Genomic DNA, 18,651 nt, shown 5'->3' on the forward strand with positions numbered 1-18,651 from the left:
TGGTGTAGTATCTACCTATAACTTACTCTCACCTACCCACATACTTAAACCATCTCATGATTGCTTCTTTTTCCAAATGTAATACAAATTTTATATAAATGTTTGTTACAGTATATTCTTTGGAGAAAGATGATGGGAGAAAAAAATTGTTCACATTCATGACAGTCATCTGGCCCAAACGCATTACTCAGCTCTGCTTTCCACATTCATATTGTGACAAATTAATGTTCTAGCCGAGTAGTCTGCAGCTGAGAAGAAATACATAATTCTATGTTAAAATGTTAGTCAGTTTTTTCCGTGTGCCACTGTAAAAATTTTCTTTTGATAGTTACATTGTGTTCAGTTATTTCAACTCTGTACAGGTCTGTGATAAAATAAGAAATTTAAAAATAATGAGATAAGTTGTCACAAGTGAGTTTATTTTATTTTCCTTTATTCTGTCTGTATGGGCTTTTAAATTTTTTAAATGACTGTTTCTATGTTTGCAGATGGTTGTATAGGGTTTTTGGATTGTTGATATTGCCGCATTCATAAGGAAGTGGAAAGATTTGGGGAAAATCATATTAAGTGAACTAAGCAAGATCTGAGCTTTTTGAACAGCTAGGGTTACAAGCCTTAGCTACTAGTGCCTAGATTTTTTTTATTGTTTTATTAGTGTCCATACTTAAGAAAAGATTTATTGGTTTTCATTAAACAAAGATTAAGTATGTTATTGGTACATGATGTGTGGATGCATCAGAAACACTTCATTCATTAACTGACTTATTCATGACTTCTCAAACAATCCTAAGTCGAGTAATTCAGTGTTAGCGATTGTAGAAGATAATGGCAGTACAATAAGGAATGGAGAAGATTATTATTCTGTCCTAATGCAGTTCTATTTTAGTTGAAAGGGACAGACAATAAATAAGCAAGTAAATTAATAAATAACGTCATCACAGACGTAAATGCATTAAAAGCTATAAAAACACCTCTGATTCTTTGTGGGTAGAAATTGTACTAGAAGAACGCTAGATACCCATAAACTATTTTATGGAATTAGCTATTGCATGGACAATAATGTTGAAGATTTGGGTCATTATGTTTTAAAGAGACCTATTATAATGACTCAAGATAATTTTCATATGTGTTAAGAATAATAGAGATTATCATGAGAAGCTGGTTTTCTTTTCTTTTTATCATTTGGTGAAACGTAGAAAATGTGTCTATTACATATCAGAATGAAATTTGACACGTGTTGCCCTTTCTATTTCCTATTCTTCTGTTCAATTATTTTATTATTTTCTAGTAAAATGTCACCTGTCTATATCATCACCTTGTGGATTCACATTTTTCTCTGGGACTGGGAATATGGCTCAGTGGTTTAGTGCTTGCCTAGCATGTATAAAAGCTCCTGGGTCCAATTCCTCAGTACCACATAAGCAAAATAATCATAAAATTTTACAAATGTGATGATTTACTCCATTTTCACGTGAAAGTTGAAAGGTCTTGTTGCTTTTTGAGTTATCCTGATCAAGACAAATATACATTAGTATGAATACTGTTTGTATTTTAAATCTTACATTATACTTTGGTACATATATATATAATCTGCATATAAAGAGCTGGTGTACATTTAATATTATGAATAGAGTTAAAACATCTAAAGAATATAATTTGTGACCCTGTAATGCTATTGAGTTGTTACACAAATAAATAGAGTAAGGACTAGAATGATAAATCAGTGATAGATAGAAATATCAATGGAATAAAAATTTTACACACTTTTAAGCAAAACTACTAAACTCATATTCTTAGACTGAAAGACCAGTTTGCAAAGTATAACATTATCATTTTTAACCCAGAAAAATATTTTCGATGTATTTTCCAGCTGAAAATGTTACTGCTGGTTTATGTTAATTCTGAGTCTATTCTCTTTTTTAATTGACTGGCAAATGTGGCTGTCCCAAAACGTTCTTACCATCAGCCACCCAAATAGTTTGTACTGCAGTATATAAAATTAATGTATACCTCATAATCTAGCTATGAACCTACCATGATTATCAAACTATCCATGCAATGAAAAGAGCTGAGAATGGTTTAGGTTCTGATTACTAGAAAATCAAAGCCCTCCAGTAATAAAAGATAGTAACTACATAGCTTACAGAAAGAGTTAATTGACATTTCAAATGACATTTATTTTCTTCTATCTCTCTGAGATTCTTGTCAAACTAGTAGGAGCTGGGAGCTAAGCAAAATCTTCTATTTAGAAATTTTTCTACTTACTAGTTTCACTAGGAACATAAAAACATAAAACTTCACTGAAAGAAAATAATACTAGAAATTTTTGTTTGTGAATAACAAAAGAAGTATTTTATTCATTTATCTAAGCATCAACATTATTTAAAAAGAATGTATCCAAACACTGAAATCAATCTGAAATGGATATGATTTCAAAAGCAAAACCTAATCTCATGTATGTTTTATGTATTCAAATACAGGAAATGATTGTACATGTTTATGCTTATTTTAAAATAGTGTATTTAATATCAGTTCAGTAAATGTTATAAATAAGTGAGGTATAATAAAGATATGCATGTGTCCACTCATGAATGTTTAAATCTGTAAAATCATTTTATTTATAGAACTGCATTTAGAACTATGATACTACTATACTGAATTTTCTCATACATTGGACAACCCAATCTTAAAGTAAGACTTTCAGATTTAGTAATAATCTCATCCATATCTTCCCCATAATTGGTACAGAGAATATTTATGGGAACACTAAGCCATACACCCATTTATCAGGAAGGTTTTGGTCATAATATATATGTTATGCTTTCTCTTTAACACCTATATCAAACTTAAGATGTTTTGGCCAACATTATATATTCAGAAGCAAACTGTGTAGAAAGGAATTACCAAGAGCTGTCTTGTTACTAATTGAAAGAATTAGTGTTTAGAACCATAAGGAAAGCTGACATGAGTAACCTATTGTGATGTTTCATATACAGAACACAGTATGAAACATGTAGTTGGTGGTAAGTATATGATAACTCTGATACAATGAAACTCAACTGATATGGTTTGAGGTTAGGATGGAAGGCATCTTGATTAGACACATGCAAGTGAAAAACTATGATAGGTTCTGGAAATTCACCTTAAGTCATCTGAAATTAATTCCAAGGATAATTGCATTCAGGAATGAATTTTTTGCAACATTAATTCTATTTGGGGGAAGATTTGTCAGTAATTTGGCCATGAACATTATCTACTGTATTTAGCTGTATGGTCAAGTAAGAAAGATTGTACAGCACAAACTTTCTTCTCACTTTCATTAAGTGTAACTTGAGTTCATAGTTTTAATGTGTTCCCAAGGTATTTGTAGTATATTTTGAATAACCCAAAACAATAAAAATTATTTCCTCAAGGTAATTTTCATGTTCTTTAATGAATATGCATATATATATATATATACTAAGTCACACAAAACTGCCACTATAACTCCAGAATTGCTTTCAGTGATTTATAAAGTATTATTCTGGAAAAGATGTCCATTAGATTTATGTAACCATTTTTCTATTATTACATATCATAAATTCTTTTTAGAGATATACAGCAGTGGTATTTGACTGTAGTGAGTGTAGTTTCTGTAGCACAAACACCTTTGTATTGTTATAGAAATGCATATATGATAAAATTTCATGCTCCATCCTTACATGTGGCTTATTTCTAACATTCCTTCATTCACATGCTATGGCTTATTAAACACAAAAAATTTGCTGTATTCTTGGTCTGCAAGCCCTCAAATACATTTCTGCCTGCACACTCTGACAAAACTTCTCAAGTCAAACTTTCTGTCCTAAGCAATTTCCACATGGGCTCTTACTCACCAACACTAACATAATATTTATATCCCTTTTCTCTCATCTTTTTCTCTATGTCTAAAGTCACAGAGTATTTAACATTATTTTTATCATCCTTAATTAAATGGATAAAACAAAAAGAATTACCTGACATTTTAATGGGAAAGAAAAAGAATAGGGGTTTAGAAAAGCATGTCCAATGTGTTTAAATAGATTTATTTCATTAACAAAGTGATTAGCATTTGTTTTACAATGTTCCAAGAAGATAGTCCAAAAATATTGCTTAATTAAGTCAAATGTCCCGAGGAGTTTTAGTATAGTTGGTTTGATATCTAATGCACAATTTTAAGCTTCTGGAATAAAGATGATCCATATTTTCCATCTTGACTTTTAGAGCAAAGTTAATACAGATAGGAGACCAAAAGCCTGTCCTTATCAGCACAGCCATGCACCTCTTATGCAAGAGGTCAGCTACTAGAAACTATCCGTCAATGGAAATGGTAAACATTTACAATGCTTCAAAAATATTTTTCCAACCAAGTGCTGCAATGTAAAATGTAGAAGACAGAATTATCAGGCCCAAATGTCAATAAGAACAAGATAGAGAACCCTAGACAAGCGAGTCACATTTAGTTGTATGTATTGGCACATACCCCAGGAAGGGGTACTGCTGTAGTCCTAAGTAAAATTATCAATTGCTGACTGCATATTTTTTTTGTTTGTTTTTTTGCCAGTCCAGGGCTTGAACTCAGGGCATGAGCACTGTCCTTGAACTTTCTCAAGGCTAGAGCTCTACCACTAGAGCCTCAGCACCACTTCTGGTTTTTTTCCTATGTCTGTGGTATTGAGGAATTGAACCCGGGTCTTCGTGCATGCTAGGCTGCTTACCACTAGGCCAAACTCCTGGCCCCCATATTTTTGATTATTAGGAAATTTCTCTTTTTAATGTGCTAGTGATATTATAGAGATTTTTAGTAATCATATAGTAATGAACACTGAGCATTTTGAGCTAAAATAATACAGTTGAAATTTATACCAAAATAGTAATGGAAAAGGAAAGTGCGTAGAATAAAATAAACCAGCTGTAAAAGTATCATTGCTGAAGCTGTTTGATGACCACATGAATGCCTGTGATATCATTCTGTGAAATTAATAGATGTTATATGACACTAGATATGATATTGCATTTTATACTGGTATATCTTTGTATGTATTTACAATTTCTTACAACAATGAAATTCACAATAATATCAAATAAGAGAAATACAGGAGAAGTAAGCTTTTTGTAATGTTCATCCTTTTAAGCAGTTGATCCTTTTTCTTCCTCCATGGACACAGATAACTATACTGGTTGATTCCAGTGAAGGTGGACTCTGCAATTTTTTGAACACTTCAACATTTTTGTAAGGATTCAATCCCATCTCAGTTAAGCTTTTGAAGAATTACTACATTTCTTTCTCTGTAATGAGAGCCAGAGCATCTTCATGGTATCCTACTGGTGTCCTTTCATCATCTAAACAAAACCATATTAGGTGGTTAAGATTTTTTATATACAAGATACTATAAAGATTGTATACATGATAATGGTTTTTAAAATTCACTTCCATTTGCTTAAAACCCAAGGATGAGACACAGTTGATATGTAGTTTTCTTATTTCCATTCTTTTCAGATTTTGTTATGGCTAAGTTAAAGACTACTATTTTTTAAGGAGAAGATATAAAACAAAAGTATTGACATTTGTCTTTTATTTAATTAGCAAACCATTGAAAACACACAAAAAAACCCAGACCTTTTTTGTTCTTACTCAGTACATAAACCAGGACAAAACTCGGTGGTAAGATTTGACTGTCAGATTTCTATCTTAACCCATAGTTTCAAATCTTTCCTTTTCTCCAGACTTACCATATTTTGAGAAAGGTAATTTAAAGAAATTATTCCTCAGTGTATAGTATCATCCTGTTTCTAAATATGCAGTTTACCTCTGTCAGCATATTCTACTAACCAAAGCAGGAAATTTCTGATGTGAATTATTTCTTACAATCAATTTATACTTAAATCTATCCAGAAAAAAATGATTATATTTAGAACTTCAGGATCATTTTGATGATTATCATTATTACCTTGAATATGCTCATTAGTTCTCCCATGAACTTATGTTTCTTGGAGCTTAAAACAATTAACAGCTATTTACCTTCATTACATTAATTGGTTAGTGTAGGTGGTTTTAGTTGATGGTTGATAATATGGTTATCTTATTTGCATAATAAATTGTTCCTGAGAAATTTCAGAAAAACATATTTCCAACTAGAAGTTCAACCTATACTTTGGAATACTAAGAAGTAGAAAATGATTTCTCCATAAATAGAATTTTTTTTACTCACTTCATAGCCTCTCAATAGCTACTCACGTATTAGATTTGTAGAATGCACTATGGTCTATAAAGACAGTGGAAGAGAAAAAAAAAAGTAGAATCCTTTAAGAGAATGGATTGACTAAACATCTGCATCAAAACAAAGTTACCTAAATAAGGAAGTACAGGTGAAAAAAAAGAAATCTTAGAAGACCATCTCAGGAAAGTCAGATATAGATTTTATCCAAAAAAACCACAGTAGTTCACATAGGCCAAGGATCACAAGGGGCTAACATGCTTATAATTCAGGAATACTTAGACTTTATTTGAAACTATTTTCTTTAAAACTGCTCATAAGAGTGTTAGATTTCTTTCCTATGTACAATCTGATAAAAGGTATTCCCATGGAAGAGGGTTCCCCAGCTAGATTATGAGCAATCATCTATAGAGCAGAGACAAATTTTGTTTGATTATTTTCACAGGTTTTCTGGGGCATATGATAGAAGTGAACTCACAGAAACATTGTTTCTGAAGAATAATTAGAAGCAAGTGGCTTGGTTTAAGGAAGTTTCATGAAATGAAATTTTTGCTGATGTCAACTCTTGCTTAATTTTTCCCTAACACAACCTTTGATCTTCACCCATAGTACAGATACCTTAAGTGTTTTCTTTTATGTCTACATTCAAAATTTTAAATTCCATACTTTCTTTCAAGTTGGGTTGAAGTTTCCCATTGTCCTGGTTTGGGGGAGAGATCACTTTAGTTCTCAGTGTGACAGCTTTATTTAGGGAAAATCCCTATTTCTGATTGTATATTTAATATCCAAAAATCTTTTGTTTGACTGCTGAGAGTCTCCCTCTCAGCTTGTTTTACAAATTACATTCTTCCCCCCACCCTCCGCCTTTCTTTTGTTTTGTAATCAGTTGTAAGAGAAATCACGTTTTAGAGAAGGATGGAGGTTGAGTACCTTTCCCATAAATTACAGGAGAATACCTGTTTTCTAAAAAATATCTTACATACAGATATCTGCCCTAAGGATCTTGAAATAACACTGTGGATATGACCAGGTTTCAGAATAATAGTAATCTATCCATATACTTAGACAAACTCCTATAATTTTGTGAAGCTGTTTTTATACACTCTATCCCCTGAACCTGAACACATACTATTTTATCCTACTGTCCTCCTCCCTTCCCCCCTTAATGGTCTATGAAGTGCATATCCTTGCTTCATTTCTTAAGGATCTGCTTGTCACACTAGAAGTTCAGAACTATACATACTGTGATGTAAAATGTGTTATTTTAGGTTCTTTAAAGTCAATAGCAGAAAATTTAGGTTTGAAAATTATTCATAAGTTAAAAGGTCAAAGATTTATGTAATCTGAAGAAAAATCATAATATTATTTGTAAGTTTTTTAAAAATACTAGGATTGAATTTCCAATGGTCAATTCTCAAGCAAGTAATATTATTCCCTTTTCTTGCATTCCCCATAGTTTCCTTTAAGTTTATGGTTTCAGGGAAATTATTCCCGGACTTGAATGATTATTATCCCTTAATTTCTGTCCTTTTTTACTTCCATTTTATTTTCAAATCACTCCTATTATAAAGAAACTGGAAGTGGTGCTGAGGCTCAAGTGGTAGAGCTCTAGCCTTGAGAATGTTCAAGAACAGTGCTCCTGCCCTGAGCTCAAGCCCCAGGACTGGGAAAAAAAAAAAAAAAGCTAGACAAAATCTTCAGCAAGCAGCTAATTTGAATGTGTTTACCATTAATTTTTATATTAGATAAAATGTTTATTTTTTTCAATAATTCATTATTATGTTTGTATGTGTGACCTGTAAAAACTGTGTGTCTGTAAGAGAAAGAGATAGTCAGCTGATACATTTGGAAAACAAATAATAAACTTTTTCCTACACATTTACCTCATAAACCTTAATTTATGTTCTTTTTTTTCTTCCCATTCTATTTTCAAAACTCTCCTAAATAAACTTGCTAGGGAATGTATTTTCTGTGGAAACTATTTTTTCCATTTTGTGTGAGTATATTAAGCCACCCAAGAAAACAGAGCTGTCAAGATATCATTTCAAAAAAAATTGAGGTATCTGAGAGCTGAAATCATTTAATGAATTTTTTAAAAGCCTGGCTGCTTTTTAAAGGCATTTATAATTCAAAGTATTTGATTAACTTTTAAAGATTTGAGCATTGGTAGATTTAAAAATCAAAAGGAAAAATATGAACTAATCTGGTCGGTCTTTAAAGCAGGATAGAAGCAAGAAAATTGTGCTCTTAGCCTTCTTAGCTTTGATATTTTTACTCGACTTTTATCTCAGTTACATAACAGATTTAAGTCTGCATTTATCACATGTACTAACATGAGACTAGAAGTGATTATTTATTATCTATACAGAAGTTATCCTGATCAAGTCCATCAAGTACTGTAATATGCTAAAGGTACGTAGCATAGAGATTAAATGCAATTTTGTAAGTAATATTGTACAAGGTTGATCATACACAAAAAAATAAGACACCCTAAGAAAGCACAAGAGAACTGAAGGACAAGAGATTATCCAAGTTCCCACACATGTTTATAATCAAGTTGAACAAAGTAAGAGACCTCATAACTTTTAGAAGATAGGACCCAAGCTACTTCTCAAGAACAACCACCCAAAATTGTGGCTCTTGGGAATGTTATGTTCTTATGTGAAAATCTCCTTTTATGAAAATTGTTTGTGATCTGGAATAAGGTATTCTGTTTTACATTTATTGACTCACTTGTTCAGTATTTCTTGACCAAATATTATTTGTATAAATATCTAGTAAGTGGAAAATATTGGAAACGTGATGGTCATACTTACTTTAATCACCTTGCTATTTGTATAGAGAAATATAGGCAAGTAAGTTCAATAATGCATTATAGGAGCTAAGATTCAAGGTGGTTAAAGTAGAAAAGAAGCATAAAGGCAGTTCTCTTTGGGAAAGTTATTAAAAGGCCTCCACAAATGCTGAGAGGCCATCTTACTCTTGACTCAGTATAAGGAACCAGGATGGTTTGCTCATGAGAAATTTATGAAGAAAATTTACAAAGCTATTTAGTATATGAAGCATTTCCCCTTACTCTGTCAGAGTGAGCACAAATTACAAAGAATTTAAAGGAGACAAGGAAGAGTAGAAAGAGTATTGGAAAGACACGAATATTTTATAAGAACCAAAAATATCCTAGGTTTGTGCAAGCCTTTCATAGGCACTATTCTATTTATCCATATGACAACTTTACAGATACACAACTTGTCTGAGGTGAGACTTCTAGATCAATACTCAGAACTCCAGGTGAGATCTTCAATTTATATTTTAATAGAAATGAATTGATTAAACTGGTAGGGAAAGGAAAATTTCTCTGTAAAGGCTCTAAACTTAGATAACCTGAAAATCATAAATAATAACATTAAGTAGAAGAGAGGAATAGTTACTGTGTAAATTGGACCATATGTATTCATATCATAATGATCAATTATATCTTTAGAGAAAGGCAGTTTTGTGTTGTGCCTCTCCCCCCTCACTTTCACATTCACTCTCTTATCTCTCTATGCATTTGTATATAGACACATGTATATATGCACATAATCAGTACTTTTTAATATCCAGACCCAAAAATATATCCATTAAAGCTCTATCCCAGAAAATTATATAAAGTTCTAGATGTATAAATACATCAGATACTACATAATCAATATTTATTTTATAATACATTACATAAAATGCTTTATAATCAAATCAAATTCATTTAACACCCAGAAAACTTCCAGAAGTTGGATTTGATATACAAATTGCTTAAGCCAGAAATTACCATCTCCCGTGCCACACAGAGCCACTATTTTCATATTTCACTGTTATGAATACAGAAAAATACAAGTATAAACATGGAAGGAAAATCAAATTTGATTAATTGCTTGAACAATACTATGAACACTGCATTAGGAATCCAAGACATTTCTCTGGAATGTGAACTTTTGTGTCACAGTATTGGGTATAAAAGAAGAAAGCATCATGCTTAGCTTACAATGAGCAATTGTGGACAAGTTTTACCAGGAATTGTAGAAACTCAGGATGAACACATTAGAGTTCTCTCACAAATTCCTGATAAACTCTGTGACATTGCAGTATCAAGCTGTTTTGGAGGTCTGGAAAATATTTCTGAGTTGCAAAAATGCTTGAAGCTATTTGCCTTACCTTGTAAAATAACTGCTTATGTAGCCGAGAGCAGTGTCAAGTGAACTTCAGTGTTTACAATCAGGGTTAACGAATATAGGCAAAAATAACATTGGGCAGATGATCTATCACATACCTTAGAAGTATTAAAAGACATATAGTATACTAGGCCAAATTTAATCTTCCAGGCCTCATGCTTTCTGATGCTAAATTGAGAAGTTTTTTGTTTTGTTTTGTGTTTTTTTTTAAGGTGTCATTTGACAAGGTACACTACTAACAGATTTCTTCTTCGCCAAGTGAATGGCCTTTTAGTTGTTTCAAAAAGTCACTGTAAATCTGGACATCAGGGGGTTGATGCCTATCCAAGAGCCTGAGATGGTTCAAAGTCAGCCAAAGACAAGAAAGCCTATGTGTCTCTTATCTCCACTTAACCACAAAAAGCTGGAAGTAGAGACATGGTTCAAGTGTTACAGTGCCAGCCTTGAGTGAAAAAGCCAATAGACAGTAACCAAACGCCACTACTAGCACAAAGAAAAGAAAATTAATGCACCACACCATCTATCTGGCAAATATCATGTAACCCTTCTATTAATTACAATAAAAAATATATGAAAAAAAAGAAAAAAATGCACTGTAATAAAACCTGTAAAAACTCAAGCAAATGGAATTTAATATGTGAACTTTTCATTGTTTATATATTATAATGTGAAATGTTTATCAAAATTTGTGATTATAATATGACACATTGGTTAATGAACATACAACTAAGCAAATTGTCATGAAGAATTTTACAGAAGTGAATACACTGTTAAAACATGCCTAGTTCAGTTTTTCAAAATGTGAAAAAAGTAAAAATATTAGAATACATAGGTTCTAGAAAATATGTAATGGTACTCCTTTGAAAGCTTGTATCTGTAAGCTGTATTTTCATTTTCTTCATGAATTCTATTTCATATTTTTTGTGTTTTATTTCCTTTGTTAAACCTTCCAAAGCATCCAAGATCCCAGTTAAATTCTAAGTGCATGCCGCTATTGAAAAAGAAAAAAAAGGCAAAGATTTATACAATCTGAAGGAAAAAGGGTCAACCAATACAATAGTACTCACAAGATAGGTTGTTGGAAATGAACTTTACAATTTGGATGGGAGGGGAAATCAAGGGGAAAACTTGGAAGGGAGTGACAGACTGTAACGTTTCTGTGTCTCACCTTTACAACAAAAGATTTTTTAAAAAGAGAAAGAAAAGAATTCCAAATTCTCTACATATTTTATTATGGACTTCCCCAAACCCTAAGACATACATTATACTGCTTAAAGAAATACAGGAAACATTTGGCAAGTATCATTAAAACATGGAGCTATCTAGCCGGAGAACCAATATTCTATTATCTGAATCCTAAGATCATAAGTATAGAACTTCCTGCTTATTTCGAGTTTTCACACTAACATTTGCATACTTAAAGACTATTACATCATTTTGCTTGGGTTTATGATTTCTGTAAAGGCAGATATGTTGTTACTGTCTTCAAATTGACTTAAACCAGAGAGCAGGCTACAGGTATTGTTTCATGGACAATTAGAAAATATAAAATTTCTGCAGTATGTGCTTACTAATAATCAACAGAGTAAGGTTAGAAAAGTATGAACTTAGATATTTGATTATTGTTTTGCTCTTTTTTGTTAGGAAATTGTAGACTTTAGAAATTCTTTTTACCATTTTTTAAATTGGTGGTCTTGAATATAATTCCTTAAATATTTCTGGGTAAAAATTTTTGAGCTTTCAGGAATTTGATTTAGTTTGTAAAACTTAAGAAAATGATCTGGAAAATTTACAACTTGAAGATTTTAGTTAGCACAAAAAGAAAATCCAAATTAGAAATGATCATTTACTATATTTTGAGAATATCATTATAGTACATTTTTATTTTTGAGTCATAATTTCCTTCATTCTGACCTCAATGAGAATATATAGACTACATTTATCTGAGCCTCTTATCCAGTTTTGCATGGTCATAGATCTTTTGTTGCCAATGTTTGGACTTAAATTCTTTTCTTTCTATATCACACCATCTGCTTTTTGCCCTCCAGAATTCAGAAAATCTAAATAGAGCCCTTCCTTTCTGGAACTCCCTTGTGGGTTTTAAAGTTCCTTTAATTCATGTCTTTTGGTTCTAGTTATTTCAGACTGATTGAAGTAGAAGAGAAAGATAAGCTTTCCTTCCATTGAAACCGAAGATCTTAAATGTTCAAAAAAGCGAATATGATGTTCTTCAGTTGGTACTGACAATTGAAAACATGGAATGGTCATGTTGCTAATCACTGGAATTTTCCACATTAAAGTAGCATTAGTTATAAAATGCCTATCTTGCAAAACCAATAGCCATTCTTCTTTTGTTTTCATAGAGATTTGCTTGCTGACGAAAGGACGTCGAACTGCCAGCGTCCGAGCTGACACATACTGTCGTCTTTATTCTCTGTCTGTGGACAATTTCAATGAGGTCCTGGAAGAATACCCAATGATGAGGAGAGCCTTTGAGACAGTTGCCATTGACCGACTAGATCGAATAGGTACTGTTTACTTTAACTTTCTTCAAACCCAATAGAGTTCTAATCTACTGTGTGTAACAATAGAAATGTATAATTATAAATCTCCAATATTATTTCCTTCCTTCCTTGTTAGTGTGTGTAGAATTAATTAGCAGTGTATTGTAGTCCTACTTCAAGAAAGATCTACCAAGGTTTGGTGAGTATTCTGGGTTTATTTACTCATGTATGTTTTTATCAGCTGCACAGTCTGAAACTCCAACTGATGATGCCAAAACAGTTTGAATATGCAGGTAAAAAGCACAGATACAAATTCTAAATAACATTAACATAGAATTAAAATGTAATAGCATGAGTCTGTATTACAAATCAAATTCTTCCAAAGGGTGTATTTTTTGTGGTTAAGGTACAATTATATGTTTCTATTAACAAATTGGAAATTAGTACATTTAAATTGGTCCCAGTAGAAACTTACTGAAATGCTTATAATACAGACTCCAGTAAAATGCACCTTTTGTTCCTTTGGTCTTGACTTGTCTCACTCAACATGATTCACTCTAGATTCATCTACTTCCCTGTGAATGCCATTATTTTATCTTGTCTGTTGGATATGTATAATTCCATTGTATATGTATACCACATTTTCTGTATCCATTCATCTTCAGTAGGGCATCTGGATTGTTTCCATCGCCTGGCTATTGTGAATAGTGTAGAGATGAACATAGCTAAACAGGTGTCCTTATCATATCTTGGGCCGACATTTAAAAAAAAACTAATAAATAACTTAAGACATTCAAAGTATTTATACACAGTTCACTTGTCTTGAAGAAGAGAAGGAAGGGAAGGAGAAAGGAATAAATGGATTCTAAGAAGATGGGGGCTAAAATCAGTCAAAAATAAACAAAGTTACTCATCCACTCTCTTGTTATTAAAGGTAAAGACTTTGATGTATTATTAAAGCAGCATTTTTAACCTATCAACTTTCTTTTCCTCTATACTATAGAACTACAAATTGGATGAAGATCTGAAATTAAGAGGTAGCAAAATGATGTTACCCCTGGCTGTTAAGAGCATACAAGAAGCCAGGCATTGGAGGCTCAGATCTGCAATCTTAGCTACTCAGGAGGCTGAGAACTGAGGATCTCTGTTCAAAGCTAGCCCAAGCAGAAAGCTCCATGAGATGCTTATCTCCAATAAACTACTCAAAAAAGCCCAAAGTGGTGCTGTGACTCAAGTGGTAGAGCATTAACCTTAGCAAAAGAAGCTCAGGGACAGCACTCAGGCCCAGTGTTCATGGCTCAGGACTAGTAAAAATCAAAAACAAAAACAAAACACACAAGAGATTTATACTGATAAAGGATTAATGGGATATTATTACCCAGAGAGAAAGTGTCCGTGAATGTAGTGAAAACTACTGAAAGTGTAATTTGAAAAGACCTATTTAATGCTATTTAAGTTAGACAGAAACTATGCTCTCTGAGTATTTGAGCTTTGAGCTTTTTCCATAAACCAGATAGACATCTTTAGGTAAAGTACAAAATTGAGGCCACTGCAATTGTAATTGTTGTCAGTCTGATGTAGTTTAACTTTTATGTAAATTATAGCAGTTAATTGTTAAAGTATGAAAGTAGGGCATGATGGCTCGTGCCTATAATCCTAGCTGCTCAGGATCAAGGCTCAAAGCCAGCCTGGGCACTAAAATATCTGTGAAACTCTTACTCCAATTAATCATGAGAGCTGTGGGGGTAGTTTGGTAGCCTTGAGCTGAAGAGCTCAGGAACAATGCCCAGGCCCTGGGGAAGGGTGGTAGCCTTGAGCTGAAAAGCGCAGGGACAGTGCCCAGACCCAGAGTTCAAGTTCCACCATCTACAAAGAATGAAAGAAAGAAAGAAAGAAAGAAAGAAAGAAAGAAAGAAAGAAAGAAAGAAAGAAAGAGAGAGAGAGAGAGAGAGAGAGAGAGAGAGAAGAAAGAAAGAAAGAAAGAAAGAAAGAAAGAAAGAAAGAAAAGAAAGAACATCTGCACAAAATGGTTTACAACTGATAATATAGGCAATGTAATTACTGCTAAGCACCACATTCTTGCACTTTTGATCTTAATGTATTATTAACAGTGAATAAAAAGTCCAAGTAATTCTTCCCATGGTTACAGGTACGAAGTTAGGAAATTTTTACTATTCAAATGCCTATGAAGATTGTTCTTCTGTTTTATGACCATTGCTTGCAACAAGACACTGTAGATCTGTGAGGAAATTAGCCAAATAAGATGGAGTTCAGTTTCTTTTTGATTGATTGTTTTTGCTGATACTAGGATTTAAACTCAGTTTCATACATGCTCAGTTGGCATTTTAGACTATGAGCCACCCCTCCAGCTCAGTGTTTAACTGGTGATTTTGAAGATGGAGTCTCATACACTTTCTTTAGGCTAGCTAGAGACACGATCTTCTGGAACTTGACCTCTTTAGTAGGTAGGATTACAGTTGTAAGTCTCCATATAAGTATTTGTATTTGTTTCTAATGCAGAAACAGACACATATTGGAAATATTTTTTGATTATTACTTTTTTCAGCAATCAGAAAATAGTATCTATATCTTGAAAACCACACTTCATGTAACCATAGATATGATATTTTATTCAGCAAATTGATTCACTTTTCAGTTATATTCACTTGGGCATTATTGTATCAAATGTAATGAAAATGGCAGTCCTTTTTTTCACCAATATACTATTGATTCTAATTCTTCTGCCAGAAAATTTCCTTTTATTGCATACCAATATGAAGATGCTATCAGGAAGCAGAGCTAATGTTTCTTGAGGTCCTGGAGTGAGCTGAGAGCTTGCCAAGCCCTTGTCCTTGGCGCTCACAGAGACAATTCAGAAGAGGAATAATCACAATCTGGGGAAACATAAGGATTCCCTAGGGAAATTTGTTTTAGAAGCACTGAAATCTAAACCTCATGGCAGCTTATTTACACCTAATTTGCATGACTGGACATACATATTATTTTAATCTCTAGAGATGAGAAAAATTTGCAGCTGGGATTGAGAATTGTTGATTCTGGGCATTGATCTGTTACAGTGCTTTTTGAACTTGCACATGGAAATCACTTGGAGTTGTAGTAATAGGCAGCATGAGTTCAGTGAGCAGAGTTTGACCCTCAGGGCCACCAGATGACCACAGATAATGTGATTTCATCCCCAGCAGGTGTGCACAGCAGCCTCCTTTCTTTCCTTCCCAGCCTTGTTTCCTTCTAACTTTCTTGGATGTTATTTTGGTCTTCCCTATATCAGATTCTCCCTTCTAGTAAAAGTGGAGGTATAAACACACTGCTTACCAGTTTTCAGAATGAAATGTATAGTAACAATAACAGCCACAACAAAACTACCCACTTTTGAACCTGTCAGCTCCAGTGCTCAGTATCCAGCTCTCTACTCTTTGGTCCTTTCGTGAGCACAAAGGATGAAATTTAAATGCTCACACTGTTAGCTCCTTCTTCTCCCATTTTAAAAGATAGCTTTCTTGTTAAACATCTCCATTTCTTCTAAAAAGAATATTTGTCATTCACAGTGGAATTCTATGCTGCCATCAGAAGGAATGACATCACACCATTTGTAAGGAAATGGAAAGACTTGGAAAAAAAAATCATATTAAACCAGACTCAAAGGAACATAGGCTCAATGGTTTTCCTCATCTGTAATAATTAGTACACATTTAGAACTTACCTACCAGAGGATTACAATAGCTCAAATCCTAGATACATAAAGCCACTTAGGATGAGGCCAAATTAATGAACCTCCAGGACATGGAAACAAGAGCTTAATTATAAGTGACTGTTATTCTTTATGTATTATGTTTTTCTCTCTTCTCTTGTGTTGCTCTTTGGTTAATCTCATATTGTTATAGTATCCCATTTTGTTACCTGGTATATTATATAGATGTTTACTTGTTTATTTGAAATAGGACAGGAAAATCAGAGGAGGGGGTTGGGGAGGAAACTGATTCTCTTCATCAAGGGATATCAATGTGTGAGAAGTAATGCACGCTCTATCTGGCGAATATAACTGTGACCCCTCTATACATTGAAAAAAAGAAAAAGATTTGTCATCTTGTAGGAGGTCAAATTTTCCAGGCAGATACAGGGAGCCAAAGGGCAGAAACCCATTTCTATTTGGTGTCTCAAGGTGAGATTTGTTGGTTTGTTTATTTTCATTTTTGCCTCCCAAGCCTATTCTTCCAAACACTGGGCTTGCAGGAGCCACGCCCACCTGATGTCCCTTGACCAATGCGCAGCCTCGCTAAGTGTCCATCTTTCCTCTTACTGACAGGTAAGAAAAACTCCATTCTTCTGCAGAAGTTCCAGAAGGATCTGAACACTGGTGTTTTTAACAATCAGGAGAACGAGATCCTGAAGCAGATCGTGAAACATGACAGGGAGATGGTGCAAGCCATCGTGCCTATCAACTACCCCCAGATGACAGGCCTCAATTCCACGGCGACGACCACTACCCCCACCTCTCGCCTACGGACACAGTCTCCACCCGTGTACACCGCCACCAGCCTGTCTCACAGCAACCTGCATTCCCCCAACCCCAGCACACAGACACCCCAACCTTCGGCCATCCTTTCCCCCTGCTCCTACACCACTGCGGTGTGCAGCCCTCCAGTACAGAGCCCACTGGCCACGCGAACTTTCCACTATGCCTCTCCTACCGCCTCCCAGTTGTCACTCATGCAGCAGCCGCAGCTCCCTCAGCCCCAGGCCCCGCAGACTCAGCATCAGCAGCCACCCCAACAGCCTCAGACACCCAGCAGCTCCACGCCGAAAAACGACGTGCACAAGAGCACGCAGGCGCTTCACAATGCCACCCTGACCCGAGAGGTCAGGCCCCTCTCGGCCTCGCAGCCCTCGCTGCCCCACGAGGTGTCCACTTTGATCTCCAGACCTCATCCTACTGTGGGCGAGTCCCTGGCCTCCATCCCTCAGCCCGTCACGGCCGTCCACTGCGCCGGCCTTCCCGCAGCAGGCAGGAGCACTGTCCCCCAAAGGGTTACCCTCTTCCGACAGATGTCATCAGGAGCCATCCCCCCCAACCGAGGAGTCCCACCCGCACCCCCTCCACCAGCTGCCCTCCAGAGAGAGCCTTCCTCCATCCTCAGCACAGAACCCGATGCAGAAAAGCCACGATTCGCTTCCAATTTATGATCCCTGCGGATTGTCAAAGCAGAAAGAAATACTCTAATAAACTGAGAAACTCCTCAGATCTTCTTTTATTCTATCTCCTGATAGATCATATAGCCTATCACAAAGAAATATTTTAGACAGCTCTGGCCTACATGTAAAATGTAATTGAAAAACATATATATGCACACACTATTAAATATATATATATATATATATATATCTAAATTCCCAAAAAGTTCAAGAGAACTATTTAGCATTCAGTGTTATGTGTCTTCCTTTCTTCAAAATCATTAAAGGATTTAAAATGTTGGTGTAAGATTATTTATTTCTAATCTACTTTCACTTGATTCCTTTGATATATGTATTTCTCTATCTAATGAAGAGTTCTTGGATACAATAGGAACAAAACTCTGATTCCAGAAAAAGATGGGGGCTACTCCACTGAGCCTTGGAAAAACACCAGCCAGTGGTTTCTTTCATTGGGGGTGTCTAGGAATCTAAATTGTTAATCCTTCATTATGGGAG

The 18,651-nt window shown here is 34.4% G+C and overlaps 1 protein-coding gene across 1 annotated transcript in view; it reads left to right on the top strand.

Moving 5' to 3' along the window:
* Nucleotides 1-18,338, top strand: part of Hcn1 (hyperpolarization activated cyclic nucleotide gated potassium channel 1) — a 275,653-nt gene extending 257,315 nt beyond the window's left edge. The window contains exons 7-8 of the mRNA XM_090331963.1: nucleotides 12,805-12,969; nucleotides 17,270-18,338. Of these exons, the coding sequence (XP_090188089.1) occupies nucleotides 12,805-12,969; nucleotides 17,270-18,147 (1,043 nt within the window). The 3' untranslated portion in view covers nucleotides 18,148-18,338. The remainder of the gene's footprint in view (nucleotides 1-12,804; nucleotides 12,970-17,269) is intronic.
* Nucleotides 18,339-18,651: the final 313 nt, after the last annotated feature.

Source organism: Megascapheus bottae, chromosome 4, assembly GCF_031878675.1.
Source record: "Megascapheus bottae isolate mThoBot1 chromosome 4, mThoBot2.hap1, whole genome shotgun sequence".
NCBI classification, from domain to species: domain Eukaryota; kingdom Metazoa; phylum Chordata; class Mammalia; order Rodentia; family Geomyidae; genus Megascapheus; species Megascapheus bottae.